The 18,344-nt window shown below is 34.4% G+C and overlaps 1 protein-coding gene across 15 annotated transcripts in view; it reads right to left on the bottom strand.

Annotated features, from left to right (window-relative positions):
* The window catches only part of ATG4C (autophagy related 4C cysteine peptidase), a 193,003-nt gene that overhangs the window by 123,035 nt on the left and 51,624 nt on the right, over positions 1-18,344 (bottom strand). For 12 of the 15 annotated variants that reach the window (XM_032296779.1, XM_032296776.1, XM_032296770.1 and 9 more), the window contains 3 exons: positions 16,924-17,002; positions 16,187-16,263; positions 9,536-9,655 (listed from right to left, as the gene is read on the bottom strand). In XM_032296779.1, the coding sequence (XP_032152670.1) occupies positions 9,536-9,655; positions 16,187-16,263; positions 16,924-17,002 (276 nt within the window). Of the gene's footprint in view, positions 1-6,162; positions 6,210-9,535; positions 9,656-13,542; positions 13,654-16,166; positions 16,264-16,923; positions 17,003-18,344 lie in introns of those variants that run through there. The other 3 variants (XM_032296784.1, XR_004274640.1, XM_032296785.1) reach the window with 3 other exon arrangements.

Here is an 18,344-nt window from a genome sequence, read left to right on the forward strand (position 1 = left end):
TAGTGATATGTGCTAAGAGGAAAAATAAAACAGTGAAAGAAGGGAATTACAAATGTATAAAGGGTGGCCAGGGAAGGCCTAATAAGGTGACGCTTGAGTAAAGATCTGAAAGAAGGGAGAGAACCATGAGAATATCTATAGGAAGAGAATGCCAGGCACAGGAAAGAAACGAAATCCTTGAAACAGGGGAGCACTGATCATTTTCAAGAAGACTAGTGTGGCTGGACTCAAGAGAGTTATGGAAGAATGGTAGGGAATGAGCTCAACGAGCCGGCAGGGAGAAGCAGAGATTCCATTATATAAAGCCTTATGGGTTTGTAAGAGTTTGGGCTTTTACTCTGAATGAGTTAAAAATCTACTGTAGCCTTCTTAATAGAAATTATCACAATCTTAGTTACATTTTAAACAAAATCACTCTGGTGGCTATGTTGATTCTAGACTGCAGATAGAGCAAGGGACATCAGTTAAGAAGCTACTGCAATAATCTCAAGGAAGATGTGATGATGGGCCAGGGTAATAATGAGAGTGGTGAGAAATTATCAAATTCTAAGTACATTTTAAAGAAGAGATGATGGGATTTGCTGATGCATAAGACGTGGGGTTCGTGAGACAGAGCAAGGGTTCCAGTTTTGAGGCTAAGCACCCAGGAAAATGAAGTTGTTATTTACATAATAACCAAATTCTTTTTATTTGTTTTATTTTACTTTACTTCTGTAATTTACTTAAGTACCATAATTTCTTTGGACAGATAGAAGATAAAACTCTAATCCCATGTCTCTCTCTAAATAGTACCCATGGTAAAATTCTAATAACACACAGAAATAAAACTTTTGCGTTATAAATTTTAAAAATATTTTTAGTTTATAGTCACATCTTACACCTTAAAAGAAATAGCTAAAACAAAATTTAATTAATATAATAATTAGGAGCATCATAATGGAGTAGCAGACGTCACCTTAACCAAGGGGTCGAAGTTAGCATCACCAACAAAGGGACAATAAAAATCACATGCCAATCACCAGGAAGTAACCAGAAGAACACAGAATCACTTCGGTGATATATCTGGCAAAGATGCATAACCTGAAATTCATGAGAAAACTGTACAGACAAACCCAAATTGAGAGGACAATTTACAAAATTTTCAAAAGTGCCCTGTAAAAATACTAAAGAACATGCATCCTGTTATCTTCAAAAATATGTGAAAATCCAAAAAGATGATGAACTGTTCTAGATTAAAGGAGATTTAAGATGTATAAATGTAACATATTATTGTGAACTCAATCTTTTTGCTACATAGAGCATTACTGGGACAACCGGTGAAACCTGAATGGTTTCTTGGGGATTACATGGTGATAATATACAATGCTACTTTCCTGGTTCTGATAGTTATATTGTGGTTATGTAGGAGAATGTCCTTATTTGTAAGAAGTACACACTCAACTATTCAAGGGTAATGGGACATCATGCTAGCAACTTATTTTCAAAAGGTTCAGGAAAAAAAAATTTTTTTTGCTTTATATTTACAATTTTTCTATAAATTTGCTAGTGTTTCTATTTTTAAATGAAGGCATAATAAAGATGTATTCAAACAAAAGCTTAGAGAATTTATCACCAGGTAATGGCACTAAAAGCAATAATAAAAAAAGTTCTAAATTAGCCGAGCATGGTAGTGGGCACCTGTAATCCCAGCTACTCGGAAGGCTAAGACAGGAGAATCACTTGAACCCAGGAGGTGGAGGTTGCAGTGAGCTGAGATTATGCCACTGCACTCCAGCCTGGGTGACAGAGCAAGACTTCACCTCAAAAAACAAACAACAGCAATAAAAAAGAAAGTTCTTCAGAGACAAGTGATACGATCCCAGTAGGAAGCAGAGTAAAACAGGAAAAAAATGAAGGGCATCCAAAAGGGTAATATTGACTCTAAAACACAATGCCTTGTGGAATTTAAAATCCTACAGGATTCAAGTTTTTGGTGACACAAAGTACAAAAACAGAATTTAAGGTAAGAAACATTACTAAGAGATAGAAGAACATATAAAAGTTATAATTCAACAGGAAGACCTAACAATCCTAAGTTTGTATGTAACTAATAACAAAGCCTCAAAATGTATAAAACGAAGAAAAAAATAAAGAAGAAACAGACAACCCTACCATCACAATTGGAGAATTTTATAACATGTCTTTCTGTAATTTAAAAACCATATAAGAAAGAAAAAAGGACGTAAAAGATTTCAGCAACATAATTAACTACTCAGACATGAGGGGAGGTAGGGAGGAGGATTATTAATAGAAAGATTAGAGACAGTGTTAAACAGAACTATTCCATAGAGGCACTGAAGTCTGAAAAGGGGAAGAACGGAAGAGTGGTTGTTTTGGAAGCACTCCCAGTAAATCTGACTTCATCATATTCAACTGACCTTCAAATTTTCCACTCTCAACTCTCCCAGACCATTTGCCTCCCTGTCCACAGGGATTTCCACAGTTGACCATTTCAACAAAATAAAAGATTACTCTTAAGCCAACCTGAAATTCTGCTTTCCCTATCATGCCAAACTCTATTGTTCATTTTACCTACTCCCAATTCAAGTCTTCCAAGAGTCTTAAAGTAAGACATGAGACTCTGTTTATTAGGTCCATTATGATTAGAAGGACACATTCACTCTCCTCCTGGTGATTTCTTACTTATTGTATGGTTGATTTAAATAGGGCAGCTTTCATGGACATGTTAAGATCTTTCCAGAAATGCAGTGAATATATACTATTCAATGTTTTTTATACTCCCCAAATTATGTCTATTCTATTTTTCTTTCTCATGACACTGTACTTTCTTCTTGATCAAACTTAATTTCTGTTATACATTTGTGTGTTCAATATCCACTAGACTGTAAGTTCATGAAGCCAGGAGTCACAACTATCTTGTTTACCATTTCATATCCAGCTCCAGACAGTCATTCAACAAACTGAACACTTACTATGAGCTGGGCACTGTTCTAGATGCTTTAGGATATGTCAGTGCTTTGACTAACGGTTTCTGTTTGTTTTTTATTTATTCTCAACACTTCAGTATGATTTATGCCTTTTTTGTTCTGTTTTGTTTTGAGACAAAGTCTCACTCTGTCGCCCAAGCTGGAGTGCAATGGCATAATCTTGGCTCCTGGGTTCAAGCGATTCTGTGCCTCAGCCTCCAGAGTAGCTGGGACTTCAGGCGCATGCCACCATGCCCAGATAATTTTTGTATTTTTAGTAGAGACGGAGTTTCACCATGTTGGCCAGGCTGGTCTTGAACTCCTGACCTCAGGTGATCTGCCTGCCTCGGCCTCCCAAACTGCTGGGATTACAGGTGTGAGCCACCTCGCCCTGCCCAGTATGACATGTTTTAAAAGAATCACCCAGGGCTGCTGAATTGAGAACCAGCTAGAGACAGGGAAGTGAGGCTTGGAAACTACATAAGAGATCACTGAAGTAACGATAGTGCCTCAGACCAGTGTTGCAAGAGCAGTAGGGGAGGTAGTGAAAACTGATCTGATTCTAGATCTACTTTGAATATATAATTGGTTATGAGATGTGTGAGAGAGAGAAGGGGAGTAAGAATAGTCCAAGGATTTGGTCTGAGTAGACAGTGGATACATTTGCCATCAAACAAGATAAGGAAAACTGTAAGCGAAACAGGCTTGAGAAGGAAGATCAGGAATTTGATTTTGGATACGCACACCAGGCATATAAGGGACACTGAATAGCAACTGGACATTACAATCTAAAATCTGAAAAATAGCCAGGCGCAGTGGCTCACGCCTGTAATCCCAGCACTTTGGGAGGCCGAGGCGGGTGGATCACGAGGTCAAGAGATCGAGACCACCCTGGTCAACATGGTGAAACCCCGTCTCTACTAAAAATACAAAAAATTAGCTGGGCATGGTGGCGCGTGCTTGTGATCCCAGCTACTCAGGAGGCTGAGGCAGGAGAATTGCCTGAACCCAGGAGGCAGAGGTTGCGGTGAGCCGAGATGGCGCCATTGCACTCCAGCCTGGGTAACAAGAGCGAAGCTCCGTCTCAAAAAAATAAATAAATAAATAAATAAAATAAAATAAAATCTGGAAAATAATTTTAGGCTAAATATACGATCTTGGATTATAAGTGATGTTTAAAGCTATACAACTGGATGAGGTCATCAAGATAAAGAAGTTATCCAAACTAAAGGCTAAGCCCTAAGCTACTTTAACACTAACAGTTTGGGGAAGAAAGCAGGCAAAGAAGACTAAAGAAGTAGCAACCAGTGAAGAATGAGAAAAAACAAAAGAGTTTGGTGCCCTGGAAGCCAGTGTGAAGAAGGTGTATGAGGGTGGAGTGAATGTTCACCTACATCAAATGCTTCTGTTATTACAATTAGGATGAATCCTGAGCTTCAACCAATGGACTTAGCAATGTAGAGTCATTAGTGATCTTGAAGAGGTGCAGTTATAGGGATGAAAGCACTCAAGTATTTGTTGACTAAATGAATGACCATATTAATGAACTATGAATTTATTCTCCTGGTCACCTAGATGTAAAACAGACTTGTCTGTGAGATCTCTCTTTCCCTTGCCACTTTCTAAGTGGCTGTCTTATTGACTGTACCTTCACAAACTTTCTCAAAGTACTTCCTTCCGCAATTTTAATTCTACAGCTTCTGTACTAATCTAGGTCCTTGAAGAAGACATTACAAATCAATGAAGAAAAATTAGGTTCTTTGATAAATGATGCTAAAATAACCATTTGTCCATGTGAGGGAAAAAAAAGACACCTACTTTAAAACATAAACAAGTTCTAAGCTGGGTGCAGTGGCCCATGCTTGTAATCCCAGCACTTTGGAAGGCCGACATGGGTGGATTACCTGAGGTCAGGAATTCAGACCTGCTTGGCCAACATGATGACACCTCGTGTCTAGTAAAAATACAAAAATTAGCTGGGCGTGGTGGCTCACGGCTGTAATCCCAGCTTCTAGGGAGGCTGAGGCAGAAGAATTGCTTGAACCTGGGAGGCAGAGGTTGAAGTGAGCCGAGATTACGCCATTGCACTCCAGCATGGGTGACAGAGCAAGACTCCATCTCAAAAAAATAAAAATAAATAAAACATATACATGTTCAATGTGAAACATAAAACTTCTAGAAGGAGTATAGGATAATATGTTTATAACTTTTGTTTATTAAAGATTTCTTTGACGCAAAATTCAAAAACCATAAAAGTATTATTAATTTGACTATATTAAAATTAAAGGCACAATTAACAAGTAAAAATAGTGGCCTAGGAGAATATATTTGTAACACAGAAAGCCAACAAAGCAGTAGTATCTAGAATTATAAAGATTTCCTTCATATCAAATAGCCCTATAGAAAAATAGAGAAAAAGAATGAATGGGAAATTCACAAAAGAGGAAACAAATGGGCCAATAAACTTTGATTAAATGTTCAATCTTAGAATCAATCAGGGAAATATAAATTAAAACTACAAAGAAGTACGATTCATATTGACGAGACTGGTTAAAAATTTTAAAGTTTGACAATATCAAATCTTGATAAGGATGTTAAGAAATTCTTATATACCACTTGGCATGATCACTCTGGAGAGCAAATCTAAAAATATGTTTATCTTATGACCCAGAAATTCCACTGTAATGTATCTAGTATATCTGACGTAACCCTAGTTAAAATATTATACATGCACAAAGAGATACGTAGAATAATATTTAAAACATTATTTGTAATTAAAATAAAACAAGGAGTTTTAAGTTCTCAGAAACAAGCCAGATGACCATCAACCAAAGAAAGAAAGTTTAAATAAAAAGAATATATTATAAAATGGACTACTATTCAGCTGATTAAATGAATAAGCTAGAGCAACATGTATGGTTACATAGATAATCTCTAAGTCACTTTTCTTTCTTTTTTGAGACAGAGTCTTGCTCTTTCGCCAGGCTGAAGTGCAGTGGAACGATCTTGGCTCACTGCAACCTCTGTCTCCTGGATTCAAGCGATTCCCCTGCCTCAGCCTCCTGAGTAGCTGGGACTACAGGCACACACCACCACACCCAGCTAATTTTTTGTATTTTAGTAGAGACAGGGTTTCATCATGGCCAGGATGGTCTCAATCTCCTGACCTCATGATCCGTCTGCCTCGGCCTCCCAAAATGCTGGGATTACAGGTGTTAGCCAACGCGCCTGGCCTCTAAGTCACTTTTAAATAAAAATGTTGCAGATGAATATATATATCTTTATATTAAAATATCGTTAACAAAAAATTTAATAAATGTAAAACAATATGTGTTGTTTATGGATATATAAAATATGGGTATGATACACTAATTCAGGATGGTGATTGCCACTGGGAAGGAAGAAAAGGAGTAAGATTGGTGAAAGATAACATATTGGTGTGTGTTATCTTTCTAATTATATACCTAATTTTCTTAAGCTCAGTGGTAACACATGGGTATTTACTATATTATTCTCTATATTTCTGTATGCCTGAAATTTTAACATTAATTTAACAAAATCAACATATTACTAAAGTACTATTTCTTCAGCCTTAATTCAAGACTCTCCATAGTATTATTCTAATCTACTTTTCTAGCCTCTTCCTTCAGTATTTCCTATGGCAGTTTCCCAAAACTTAGAGACTTATCCACCTCTTTCACCATTTTCGTTATATAGCCTTCTCTATCATGACTAATGAAGATTTTCATCATTTTTAACTTAAATAGCCTTGTACAAATCAATAAATCACAAATTTAATATGCCAGTTAATGTAAGTATTAAAATGTTTGTCCTAGTGCCACCTAAAAACATCAAATGTCACATTTTGGGTTGCCTTGTCTTATGCCAGTGGTTCTCAAATTTGGAACACAAGATTGTGTGGGAGGTTGTTAGGAAGGGAGACTCTGAGGCCACACCTCTAGGGATTCTGATTCAGGCAGTCAGAAGCAGAAATCCTGCCTAATATGAAGCCTTGGCGCCTACCAGGTTGGACTACTTGCCATTCTCTAGACAAACTCTCCACTTTCCTTCTATACTTTTCCTTTCGATATTTCCTCAGCTTGAAGTAACCCTCTCTTTCCCTAAGCCAGTGGAAATTAAGACTTGACTTTAAAGCCCTTCTTAAAAATGACCATCACAATAAAGTACTTTGACTTAGATGTGACATCTCTCTCATTTCAACCCTCTTCTTTCCCCTATCAATTTATTTCTATTTCCATATGGATGCTTATCATATTCAATGTAATATATGTCTGCATGTATTATTCCCTCTCCTGAAGCATAAATGTTACTTGAAATTGGAAGCTTGATACTTTGTTCAAAAGCAGAGATTGTATCTTGGTCATTTTATGCTCTGTATATGATAGTTATGCAGATACTTGCTAGACTGAACTCTGCTAAACACTGAATTGGTTTAACAATTTTTATTAATATTTTAAAAACATACAGCATGAGTTATTCATTCACAGGGTATTATGGATTAAACATGAGACTCTAAACTACCAGCTTCATTTTCAAAATGAGAAAACTGAAAAGATATATAGAAACAAATAATTTTGTTATTTTAATTTTTGAAGGTTAAAAAAAATGGTTGAACTAAAACTGCCAAATTCAGTTTTTAAGAAAAAAAGGCAAGTGCTTAACTTAAAACCTTCCAGGCAAAAGAAACTGATGGTGTTATTAACTGACATGGTGAGTTTTTGATACTGCTACAAAAACCTATTGACTTCAGAAGAACACTATTAGTAAAGCAAAGTTCATTTATTCTTACAAAATTCTCAGTACTTTCAAAAGACATTTCAATATAATTTCTCTCTGCCTTAATGCATATTATTCTGATGCTCAAGAGTAATAATTTCTAGGTATTTTTCCAATGTAAAAGCCATAATAACTGTCTTTAATTAGAAAATATCAACACATAACTCATTTGTGAATTTTGGGTTTTTTTTAATTTGGTAATAATAATTTGGTTTGCTTCTATTCCAGGAATAAAGTGATTTACTGTTTTAAACATATTCATTTTCATCCAGATAGAAAATAAATGAATAGAAACAGAGAAGTGGGACTTTTTAATGCAAAATGTTCATCAACATCAATAAATATCACAGTATTATCTGTATTTGTATACTTTAGCATATACATGATACTTTATAAAGACAAAATATACAAATGCAGTAATAGGAGGAAAAATGAAAAATACATATTTTATTATGCTCACCTGGCCTTCCATGTTGAAAAAGGAGAATGAAAAGAGAAGCACTGTGAGAAGTGAAGAATATGGAATTGTTTCCACATATCTCATTTGCTCCTTTCCTCATTCATTTTTCTGTCATATTCCTGTTAAATTTCCTCTTTCATACGGCAGTTCAAGTAAACTAAACCTAGCTTATATGAAACATTTATTTAACTTTATCATTCCATTTTTACACTGTAAAAATAAAATTTTAACTTACTATGTCCATTTTCCTAAATAAAAGTAACTGGAAATAAAGCAGTAATAAGTTGCTATTATATATGAGCTCCTGTTAAGAATTCTGAGGTCAGTAGTTTGAGGCCAGCTTGACCAACACAGAGAAACCATGTCTCTTTTAAAAACACAAAAATTAGCCTGGCATGGTGGCGCATGCCTGTAATCCCAGCTACTCGGGGGGCTGAGGCAAGAGAATCGCTTGAACCCGGAGGCGCAGGTTGGTGAGTGGAGATCACGCCACTGCACTCCAGCCTGGGCAACAAGAATGATACTCCGTCTCAAAAAAAAAAAAGAATTCCGAAAAATGACTAGTATTGGTCTTATGTTTTACTTACCATAAAATGATAGCCTAACTATTGATACTAATGAAGAAAACTATCCAACTATGCTTCCTTCTTTAAAAGGTAGCCTTTTTTTGTTTTCTGAAGTACTAAATATAGACAGATACTAAGGTTCCATAAATGTTTTAGCAGTACTCAAGGACCAAAAAAAGGTAGAATTTAAAACGTAATGAGAAGAAGTTAAATAAACCTCTTTCAACAATCCTATAAGTAGAATAGATCAGATTAGACAAGCTTATTGGAAGGTAACAACACAGCTCATTTGATAAAGCAGCTCTGAGAAATCCAAAAATACCATTTCTCTTTTTAAAAAAATCAAAGAAGCACTTGGACTAACAAGAAATAATGCACAATTTGGCTTCATCAAATACTTCATTAATTTTTTTCTACCCCTAAGGGATTGCCCTTTTAAAATCTTCTTCAAATAAAATATAACCTAATTGCTTGCACCGGTCTACAGTTTGCAAAAGGATTTTTATTTCAACAGTGCCACCTAGTGGACCAATCAATACTTTCAACTGGTCACTAGTTGACTTCACTTAGCTCAAACACTAAGATTCCTCAAATAGCTTTATTTTTCAGTTCACAAGACTCCTAATAACATTCAAGAGGAAATTTTATAAAAAATATCATAATTTACAGGTTTTTGCCTTCTGATAGGCTGTCTCATAAAATTAGGTCATTTACAAATATTATAATAATATTTTAAACAAAGGTACCTTGGTGATTTCTTCAGAAGCTCGTTCGAAGTCCTGAACATTTCGACAGTAAAATCCTATTGTACAGCTAGGATCCATTTTTCGAAATGACATCTTTTTGGGAGAAGGGCAGTGGAATGTCTGTAATTTTAAAAGTTCTTTAGGATTAATTTATCTTTATTTGATAGATAAGCATATATAAAACTATTATTTAAAATTTTTATCTAGCTTTTTTCCATAACTATAAACATGATTTCCAAAGGGTGCTTTAGTTCATCCTATGCAGATGGTCCTCCCCATTCTGCAACGCTGTAAAATACAAGAGCCAACATTTGTGTATATTTAATTCACCAAATCTCAACCTTATGTGACATTTGTGCCACTCTGCAAAAGAAAGGAAGTGTGTCAAAAGTGGTATGCATTTCTAACACCTGATAACATGAAAAAGGCATGCACAGGCTAGTACAAGACTTAGACTCAAGTTAACCATTTCTATTAAACTGCAGTTAAGTCTGTTTTGTTGGGGATTTAGGGTTAATGTTTATAAACCTTTTAACAAAGATATCAAGACTTTTTAAACAAATACACAGATTCAGGTAAATGTTCTATACTGACATAAAAAGAGGTCAACTTGAGGGTTTTAGCAATTCATACAATTAGTACATAACTGCATATTCTTCAACCTTCTAGTGTGCTTTAATTCTCATTTGTTCTCAGGGAACAGGCTGGAACAGGTGAAACCCGTTCCATTATGGTCCCTGCCCTCCTTCTCATCAGTCCTTTTGTCTCTTTAGTTCATGTTTCTCCAATAGTCACAGTGCCACAGATATAAATGGGCTGGGTAGGCTGCCCTAGTTTCTCTACTGTCTTGCTAATGGATTTGGCTATTAGTAGAGTTTGGCATCTTTAGGGAATACAAAAATAGAAAAAGGGCAGAATATAAAAGTAATCATTGCAATCTTTTTGTTCTTCACAATCACACTTTAGTACTATGTTTAAAATATTTTTTAATGCTTAAATGCTTAGCCTGTCCTTAAAAATCACTGATGTGACCAAGTCCTTTGCTGTATGTAGAAAAAAAAGTTTGTGTTAAAAAGAACATAAGACTACGTATTCATATTTGTATAAATAAACTAAGGATATACAAAAATTAGCCAGTTTGCGGGAAAGGGAGAGAACCGAGCAGATGGGAGACAGGTGTGAAAAATTTTTGAATTAAAGAACAAGCTCAATTAAGAAATAATCTAGGAAGTGGGTGCTGTGGCTCCCATCTATAATCCCAGCTATTTGGGAGGCTGAGGCAGGCGGATTGCTTGAGCACAGAAGTGAAGCTGAAGTAAGTAAGATATGATCATGCCACTGCACTCCAGCCTGGACAAGAGCAAGGCTCCAACTCCATTAAAAAAAAAAAGAAAAAAGAAAAGAAAGAAAAAATGTAGGCTGGACTTGAACTCATAAATTTATAGTTTCCCTACATTCAATGTCTAAAACTAAGGGATTTTTAACTTGATACTATCTATTAAAATGTGGAAAAAATAAGTTGTCGTATTTGTTATGTTCATGGTGAGATCAACTAAAATCACTCTTTTCTCTCCCTGTACATACTAGTGACCCGTATCAATTTGTATCCCGTATCATCACCAAAAGGCAGGCAAAACGTACAGATTCAAGCTGCTTTTTTTCCCAATGAAAAGTTCAACTACATAGAAGATTCAATCCAACAATATGTCAAGTTAATAAAGGCCAAAAAATGAGTTTACAAAACTATGACTTCTGCAAAATGCTTGGCTAACTTACTTTATATAGTGAGATTCAACCTAACTAAACTAGAACCTCCATGGCACTAGTCAACACAAATATAATCTTAGTTGGACTTTTCCTGACATTGTTCCTCCTGTTATGTTTGCAAAGAAATATTTAAAACAGATCTGGAAAAGCATAGAAAAGCTAAACAAACTTGTTAACAATTTCCAAGAGTATGAGTATATTAGGGTATACGGCACAGTTCTAGATCATATTTATAACTTATTCTACATATATTGTGTCTATAAATAACCATTTGCCCAGCTCATTCCAAAGACAATACCAAGAAATGTTTCTTTTTTATTACCTGGAGATAAGAAGGAGGGCCAAAAAGTTTGTACGCGGTCTAATAATATATTTTTGAACTCATTTAATAGGGTATCCTATATTATACTGAAGCACTGATAAAAGTTTTCATGTAAGAGCTTGAGCCAGGCTCATGCCTGTGCCCAGGAACTCAGGAGGTTGAGGCGGGAGAACTGCCTGAGGACAGAGGTTTGAGACCAGCTTGTGTAGCATGGCAAGACCTCCATCTCTAAAAAAAAGTTTTTAAATAGCCAGGTACAGCAGCATTCACCTATATATAGTCCCAGCTACTTAGGAGGCTTAGATGGGAGAATTGCTTAAGCCCAGGAGTTTGAGGACCCAGTAAGCTCTAATGGTGCCACTGCACTCCAGCCTGGGTGACAGAACAAAACTCCGTCTCTAGAAAATAAAAATTTTTTAAGTTTGAAAAGCTTTTCATGTAGGAACCAATAATACTAAACCACAATAGTCTTATTACTAACTCACTGTATTGACTCAATCATCATAGATAAGAACAAATACTAAATTGCTATTCATGGTTGTTTTAATATCTACAAAGAACTTTAAAAATATTCACAAAAACACAGATATAAATCTCTAATCACTGAAACTGCTATTGGGTATTGTTGCGTGAGTACTGGGATTCATACAATAGAGAGGCATTTTATATCATTTAAACTTTTTTTTTTTTTTTGAGATGGAGTTTCACTCTTGTCGCCCAGGCTGTAGTGTAATGGCACGATCTCTGCTCACTGCAACTTCTGCCTCCCAGGTTCAAGCAATTCTCTTGCCTCAGCCTCTCGAGTAGCTGGAGTTACAGGTACACACCACCACGCCTGGCTAATTTTTTTGTATGTTTAATAGAGACAAGGTTTCACCATGTTGGTCAGGCTTATCTCTAACTTCTGACTTCAGGTGATCCACCCGCCTCGCCCTCCCAAAGTGGTGGGATTACAGGCGTGAGCCACTGCACCCAGCCATTTAAACTAAAGTCATATTATTTTGTTCACTCAAGAAGATTCTAAGGCAAATTAACTTACAATTCACAATTATTGTCTACTGCAGAACAAGTTAAACTTTCAAATATTTTCCTAATTCAGCTTATGCACTTCAGTTTTTTTATTTTTAAAATTCTAATGATTAGTAAGAGGAGTAGCTTCTACTTGACAAACACATTTTAAGGATTATTCACTAGATATACTTCTGTAACAGTGTTTCTGGAAAAACTGGCCAGGGAAAATCAATTCCCATTCATTTCATTTTTGATACATTATTTACTAATTGCCTTAATAGTTATTAGGCACCTAACAAAATGACAGGCACTATTCTAGGCTTATTGTTTAGAATAGTGAAGTCTAATTATCTAAACATACAAAAACAATACTGAAACATATGCTTGTAGGTACAGCTATGCTATTTTGGTGATTTAGATGAAGCTTCCTATGACAGTTAATTAGCGAATATCCTTACTAAAAAGTACCTACTGCTAATTAACCAGGTATGGTGGCACACACCTGTGGTCCCAACTACTTGAGTGGCTAAGGTGGCAAGACTGCTGAAGCCCAGGAGGTCAAGGCTACAGTGAGCTGTGATTGCACAGTACACTCCAACCTGAGTGGTAACAGAGCAAGACTCTATCCTCCACCCAAAAAACAACACAAAAAAAACTTCTACTAACTGCAGTTCACATGTATAATTTGTAAAGGGTATTATCTTTCACTGATGAATTCACTCATCCAATCTATCTAGATGCCCAAATCACGTAATTCTAATAGCTTTACTGCCACTACTTCTGAATTTCCCAAGAGAGATTAAAACGGTTATCACTGTATGAACCTCCCAAAATCCGACACTTGGAATTGGGGACCCAGTAATCAGAACAAACTAACATGTTTATTAATAAAGCTTTTCTTACATACCCTCACTGCCAAAGCCCAATTGAGCTCTCTTCTCATTCCCTTCTAATTTCAAGTTGTTCTTTGATGACTTTTGTTTAAGGTTGTTCATGCTGCTCCTTTCAACCCCATTTTCTGTTTGAAAATTACAGTGTGAGTTTATTCATTATAATTTGCCTTCACAGTGAACCATGTGCTCCATTCCTCAGTCCTAACCTGGCATATCTTCACTGCTACACTCAGGATCCAAATGTAACTGCCTATGTTCACTTCACAATGTGTTAAAAACTCAGTGAAGACAGCTAAAAATGAGGAAGTCTCTTAAAAGCTAGTATAGAAATTCAATAATATATATCAATTTATTTCAGAAGAAAATGTCACAAGAATTAAACATTAACACTAACATATACAATCAAAGCACTTGGAACCACAGAGAAAAAAAGATTTCAACAGAGGACTCCAAAGAGCTTAGGACAGTCCCTTGTACCTATAAAGAGCTCATTAAAAAAGAAAGAAATTAGTCTGATTTGGTTTCAAAATGTTAACAGTTCTATTCTAGAAATGTAGGAATTCAACATCATAAGAACAACAAAAGATGCAATCTGTTTAAATCTCTTCTTCAATCTCAAATATTCTGGTATCAACCTACTTCCTTAAAATTTCACAATCTATCAGATTTAGGGCACTTTCGGAGGACTACCAGCAATTATTCATGTGGAATCAACCGATGATTAAAGATTTCAATTTCTCCATCTATTAACCAAAAAAAATACTGATCCAAACAGTTTCCTACAAAAGTGATTTTAATAATTGAAGTATAAGGGTGGTTTTAGAATATGCATACAATTTTTTACATTAATCAACTACAAAATTTCACTAGCATGTAAACATACAAGCAGTATGGCAAAGCAAGGATGGTTAGTAAGACAGGGTACTTAAAACACCTTCAATTGGAGTATTATCAATTTAAGAGATGATAAAAAGCCAAAAATGAAATTTTATTCCTGTACAACTTTATATAATTTTTATATTACACTTTCATAGGGCAACAAGTGATGCTACTAACTAAAATAAATCTCTTCATTGCCAAAAAACAAAAAATTCTAACAGAAATTATCCTCACACATTAAGATATTCTACCACAATCTCAAAAATATAACATCTATAAATCATTCCATAAGTGTTCCAATATATAAGAAATGTTTCTGTGCATTTAAGAAGTAAATTCTAACAAATTTTACCTTACATAATAAAATCTTAAAATCAATTGTTCCTTTCCATTTTTACTATCACCAGCCTACTTCAAACCTTTATTATTAATAACTCCCTCCTGGAGTGATGCAACAGTCTCCCAATAATGAGCTGAAGCCTCATTTCTAATTTTGGTTGTATACACATAACCAGGATATTCATTCACTTGATATCTTTGCAGTCTCTCAAAATATCAGATGGATACTTTATACTGGCCAAAATAATCAGACCAATAATCTTTTAATTTGTTATTTAGGTAATACTTACTAAGAACAATTTTCCGTCTAAATCTCAAGTACCTACTGTTTATAAGCAGTCAATTTGGCACTGATCTACTGGAAATGTAACTTGGACACAAGAATCAGTGCTACAAGGCCACAGGACAGAAAGAGAGTTACAATGTGGTTCACATGGCACAATTATTCTGTAGTGCCTTCCCCAGTATCAATCAGTCAACTAGCAAGTATTTATTAAGGCACAAGATACTATGAAAGACGAAAGTAGACATGAACTCTGGCCTCCGAATGCTTATACTTTAATTGAGGTATTAGTTCACAAAGGATGCCAAAATGTTTTACAATGTACCTTTCCAAACCAGATTTTAACCCTGTGATTTATCTATTTTCATATTCTACCTCTTAAATACTATTAGGTATTAATATTAGCTGGAAAGCAATTACTAAAACAAAGCATTCAACTACATTTCCAACTCATCAAGCCCTTGAAAATTAGTGACCCATGACACTCAAGTGATTTAAATTATTTTATTCTGTAAAATTAGTCTATAAAAGCATCAACTGGGAAAACAAAACCATGGAACAACTACATGTTTCATTTATGTACTCTCAAATTTTTCTGAATTAAAATACTGAATCACAAAATGACCTATATAAAGGTAAAGAAGATATTAAAAAATGAAAACTGAAAAAAAAAATTAGAAACCCAACTAAGCTCTTGAAAGCTTCTTAGCTAAAGGCTAAGATTTAATTACTGTACTCAAAGCAAAAAAATTTAGCAGACAATCTCATTAAGTCGTTTTGTTACTCTAACCCATCTATCCCCTTCTATTTTTCCTTTTATTTTTTTAAACAGGGCTAACATTTTAAATTCTTCAGTACTGTTTAGCTGTCGTTATACAAAATTACTTGGAGACTTGATCATTTATTTTCATATGGCCAGGGTTTCTAACAAGTTGGAGACAAAGATAAATGAAGAAGAAAGTATATCATAAATTAAAATTCAGCAACAAAGTACTTAACCTTTGACCACTGTGTTAATTATGGTTCTATAAATCAGTAAAATATTGATTATAACCTGTAATTATAATACTATAAAAGCACAGCTACCTAGCATATCTCTAAATAATTAGTTTACTTCATAAGGTAAGAAAACAGTACCAGCTCTTTATCCATAGTACCTCAAGAGGGAAATCCTTTATGCTGACATCTACAAAAGATTGGCAGTAATGAGGATCCATGTAAATCAAACTGTCATCTACAAGGACAAAACAGAAGACAAGTAATTCAAAAAACACCTTATTATTACACTGCTTACAATCCAATTTCTATGTAGAACAGCTGAAAAAAATCTGGGAGTAACAGCTTGCCAGACTGATACTCATTGACTGAAACATAGGTTTGCACAGGATAGATTAACTTTTGCATAATCAAATATGCTTGTATAAGCAGAATTTTTATAAAGTGATGAGACTGTCATTTAATTTTTGGTGATAAAATTACTTTCACAAACACACAATTATATTCTACAGTTTGCATATGAAAAATGTATTGCACTTCTTTATCTTGACAGGAAGAACATATTGCTTGTCATTTTATCATCAACTTGCACCACTAAAACCGGTAAAAAGTAAATATGTAAATAGCAACTGCCAGAATGTGGCAGCAATGTCTTCTGAAGTTTAGTGCAACCAATAAATTATGCCTTGTTTATGCAATAACAGAAATTAAACATACATTTTACAGAATCTAATTATGTTGTGGACTAAATGACAAATGAGTGGCTATAAGCAGGACTGATGAATGTATAAGGTACTCGCTTTGCTCTGTTAATCATTCCATTTCTAGATAATCCCATATTAACTTTCTGACTTTTAAAAGAAAACAATGAAGAAATACATTTTACTAAATCACTAACCTTGAAATCCAGCAAAGTAATATGACTGTTTAGGTTTGCCACCAATAATACCCACACAATATTCCAGGCTTAAAATACCCTGCCAAAAAAAATTAATACAGATTTAGTCAAGAGATAAATGATAATTATTCAAAGCAAACAAATTACTAATATTAGTAGTTCCCAAATTTACCACTACCAGTTATCATTTATATTACATTTAAACCCAGGTTCTGAAATCCACTTGTCTTACAAACTGCCTTCCTTTTCTTTAAATCATTCAACATTAACATAACAAATCAAATATTTTGATCAGCATGTTGCTCAACAACATTAAACAACTACTACTTAGAGACATAATCAATTTTACCACCTAAAGGCAATAAAATTCCTGTCAAAGCCAATACACTTAGCCTTCTAGTTAGTTGGTGCAGCCTCACTGTGATCAATGTAAAATTTTCATCAGGCTTTTTGAAATGCTAAAAATAGTTCTTAAACCTTATTGCTGTTTTCACTGGGCCTTGAGTCAGAATCGCAAACTGAAAGCCATTTTCTAATCACTGGCATTCGCTCAAATTTTTTATGCTACTTCATTTGAAATAAATATAAAGAGTAATGAAAATAACTTAATCCAAGGAAAATTATTATTATTATTGCATTTAAGGCCAATTTATTTTACTAACCATAAAATATCAGGGACATCACAATAAATTTTTTAATACACCCCTCAGCAATCTATTCTAAGCAGAACTCTATTAAAGTTGGGCCAAATTAACTCTATATCTTTTTAAAAACTCAGTACTCAGAGCCAACAATCCCTTAAAAAAAAAAAAAAAGTGTCCAATTCAGTTTAAAATGTCCAGTAATCAACTAATGTCTTACCAATAGTTCCTGCGATAATTCTGATAAATCATATAAAACATTAAAAATGATAAAGTATAGGTTATAAAATCCCAAAACTATTAAACAATAGTTAAGCTTTCCTTCTCTTAAATGAGAGGATGTTTTGAAATCTAAAAGATATACAAATAAAGAATATATGGACAAATATTCTTTTTCCTTTAACAAGTAACCAAACCATAGAGAACACACACACACACAGAAAATATAGAAAAAAAGTAAAACTTTTCCCAAATTCCAACACCCAGAGCTCATCATTATTAATATTTGGGGAATACCTTCTTGACATCTGTCTATATTACATATATACACATACAGATTTACAAATACAATGTTATATATGTGAAATCACACAACATATGCCATTGTAACCTTTTGTTGTTCATTATGTCATGAATATCTTTTCCTATCAATAAATAGAGATCTATATTATATTAACAATATGTAGTAGCTGAAAAATATTCTATTTTATGACAACAACAAAATGTGCTTTAAAACCTCCACAATAAATATTTAAGTAGTTCAAGTTCTCACTGTTGTAA

The sequence above is a fragment of the Sapajus apella genome, unplaced genomic scaffold (genome assembly GCF_009761245.1).
Source record: "Sapajus apella isolate SASKATOON/1434 unplaced genomic scaffold, GSC_monkey_1.0 scaffold36, whole genome shotgun sequence".
Lineage (NCBI taxonomy): Eukaryota > Metazoa > Chordata > Mammalia > Primates > Cebidae > Sapajus > Sapajus apella.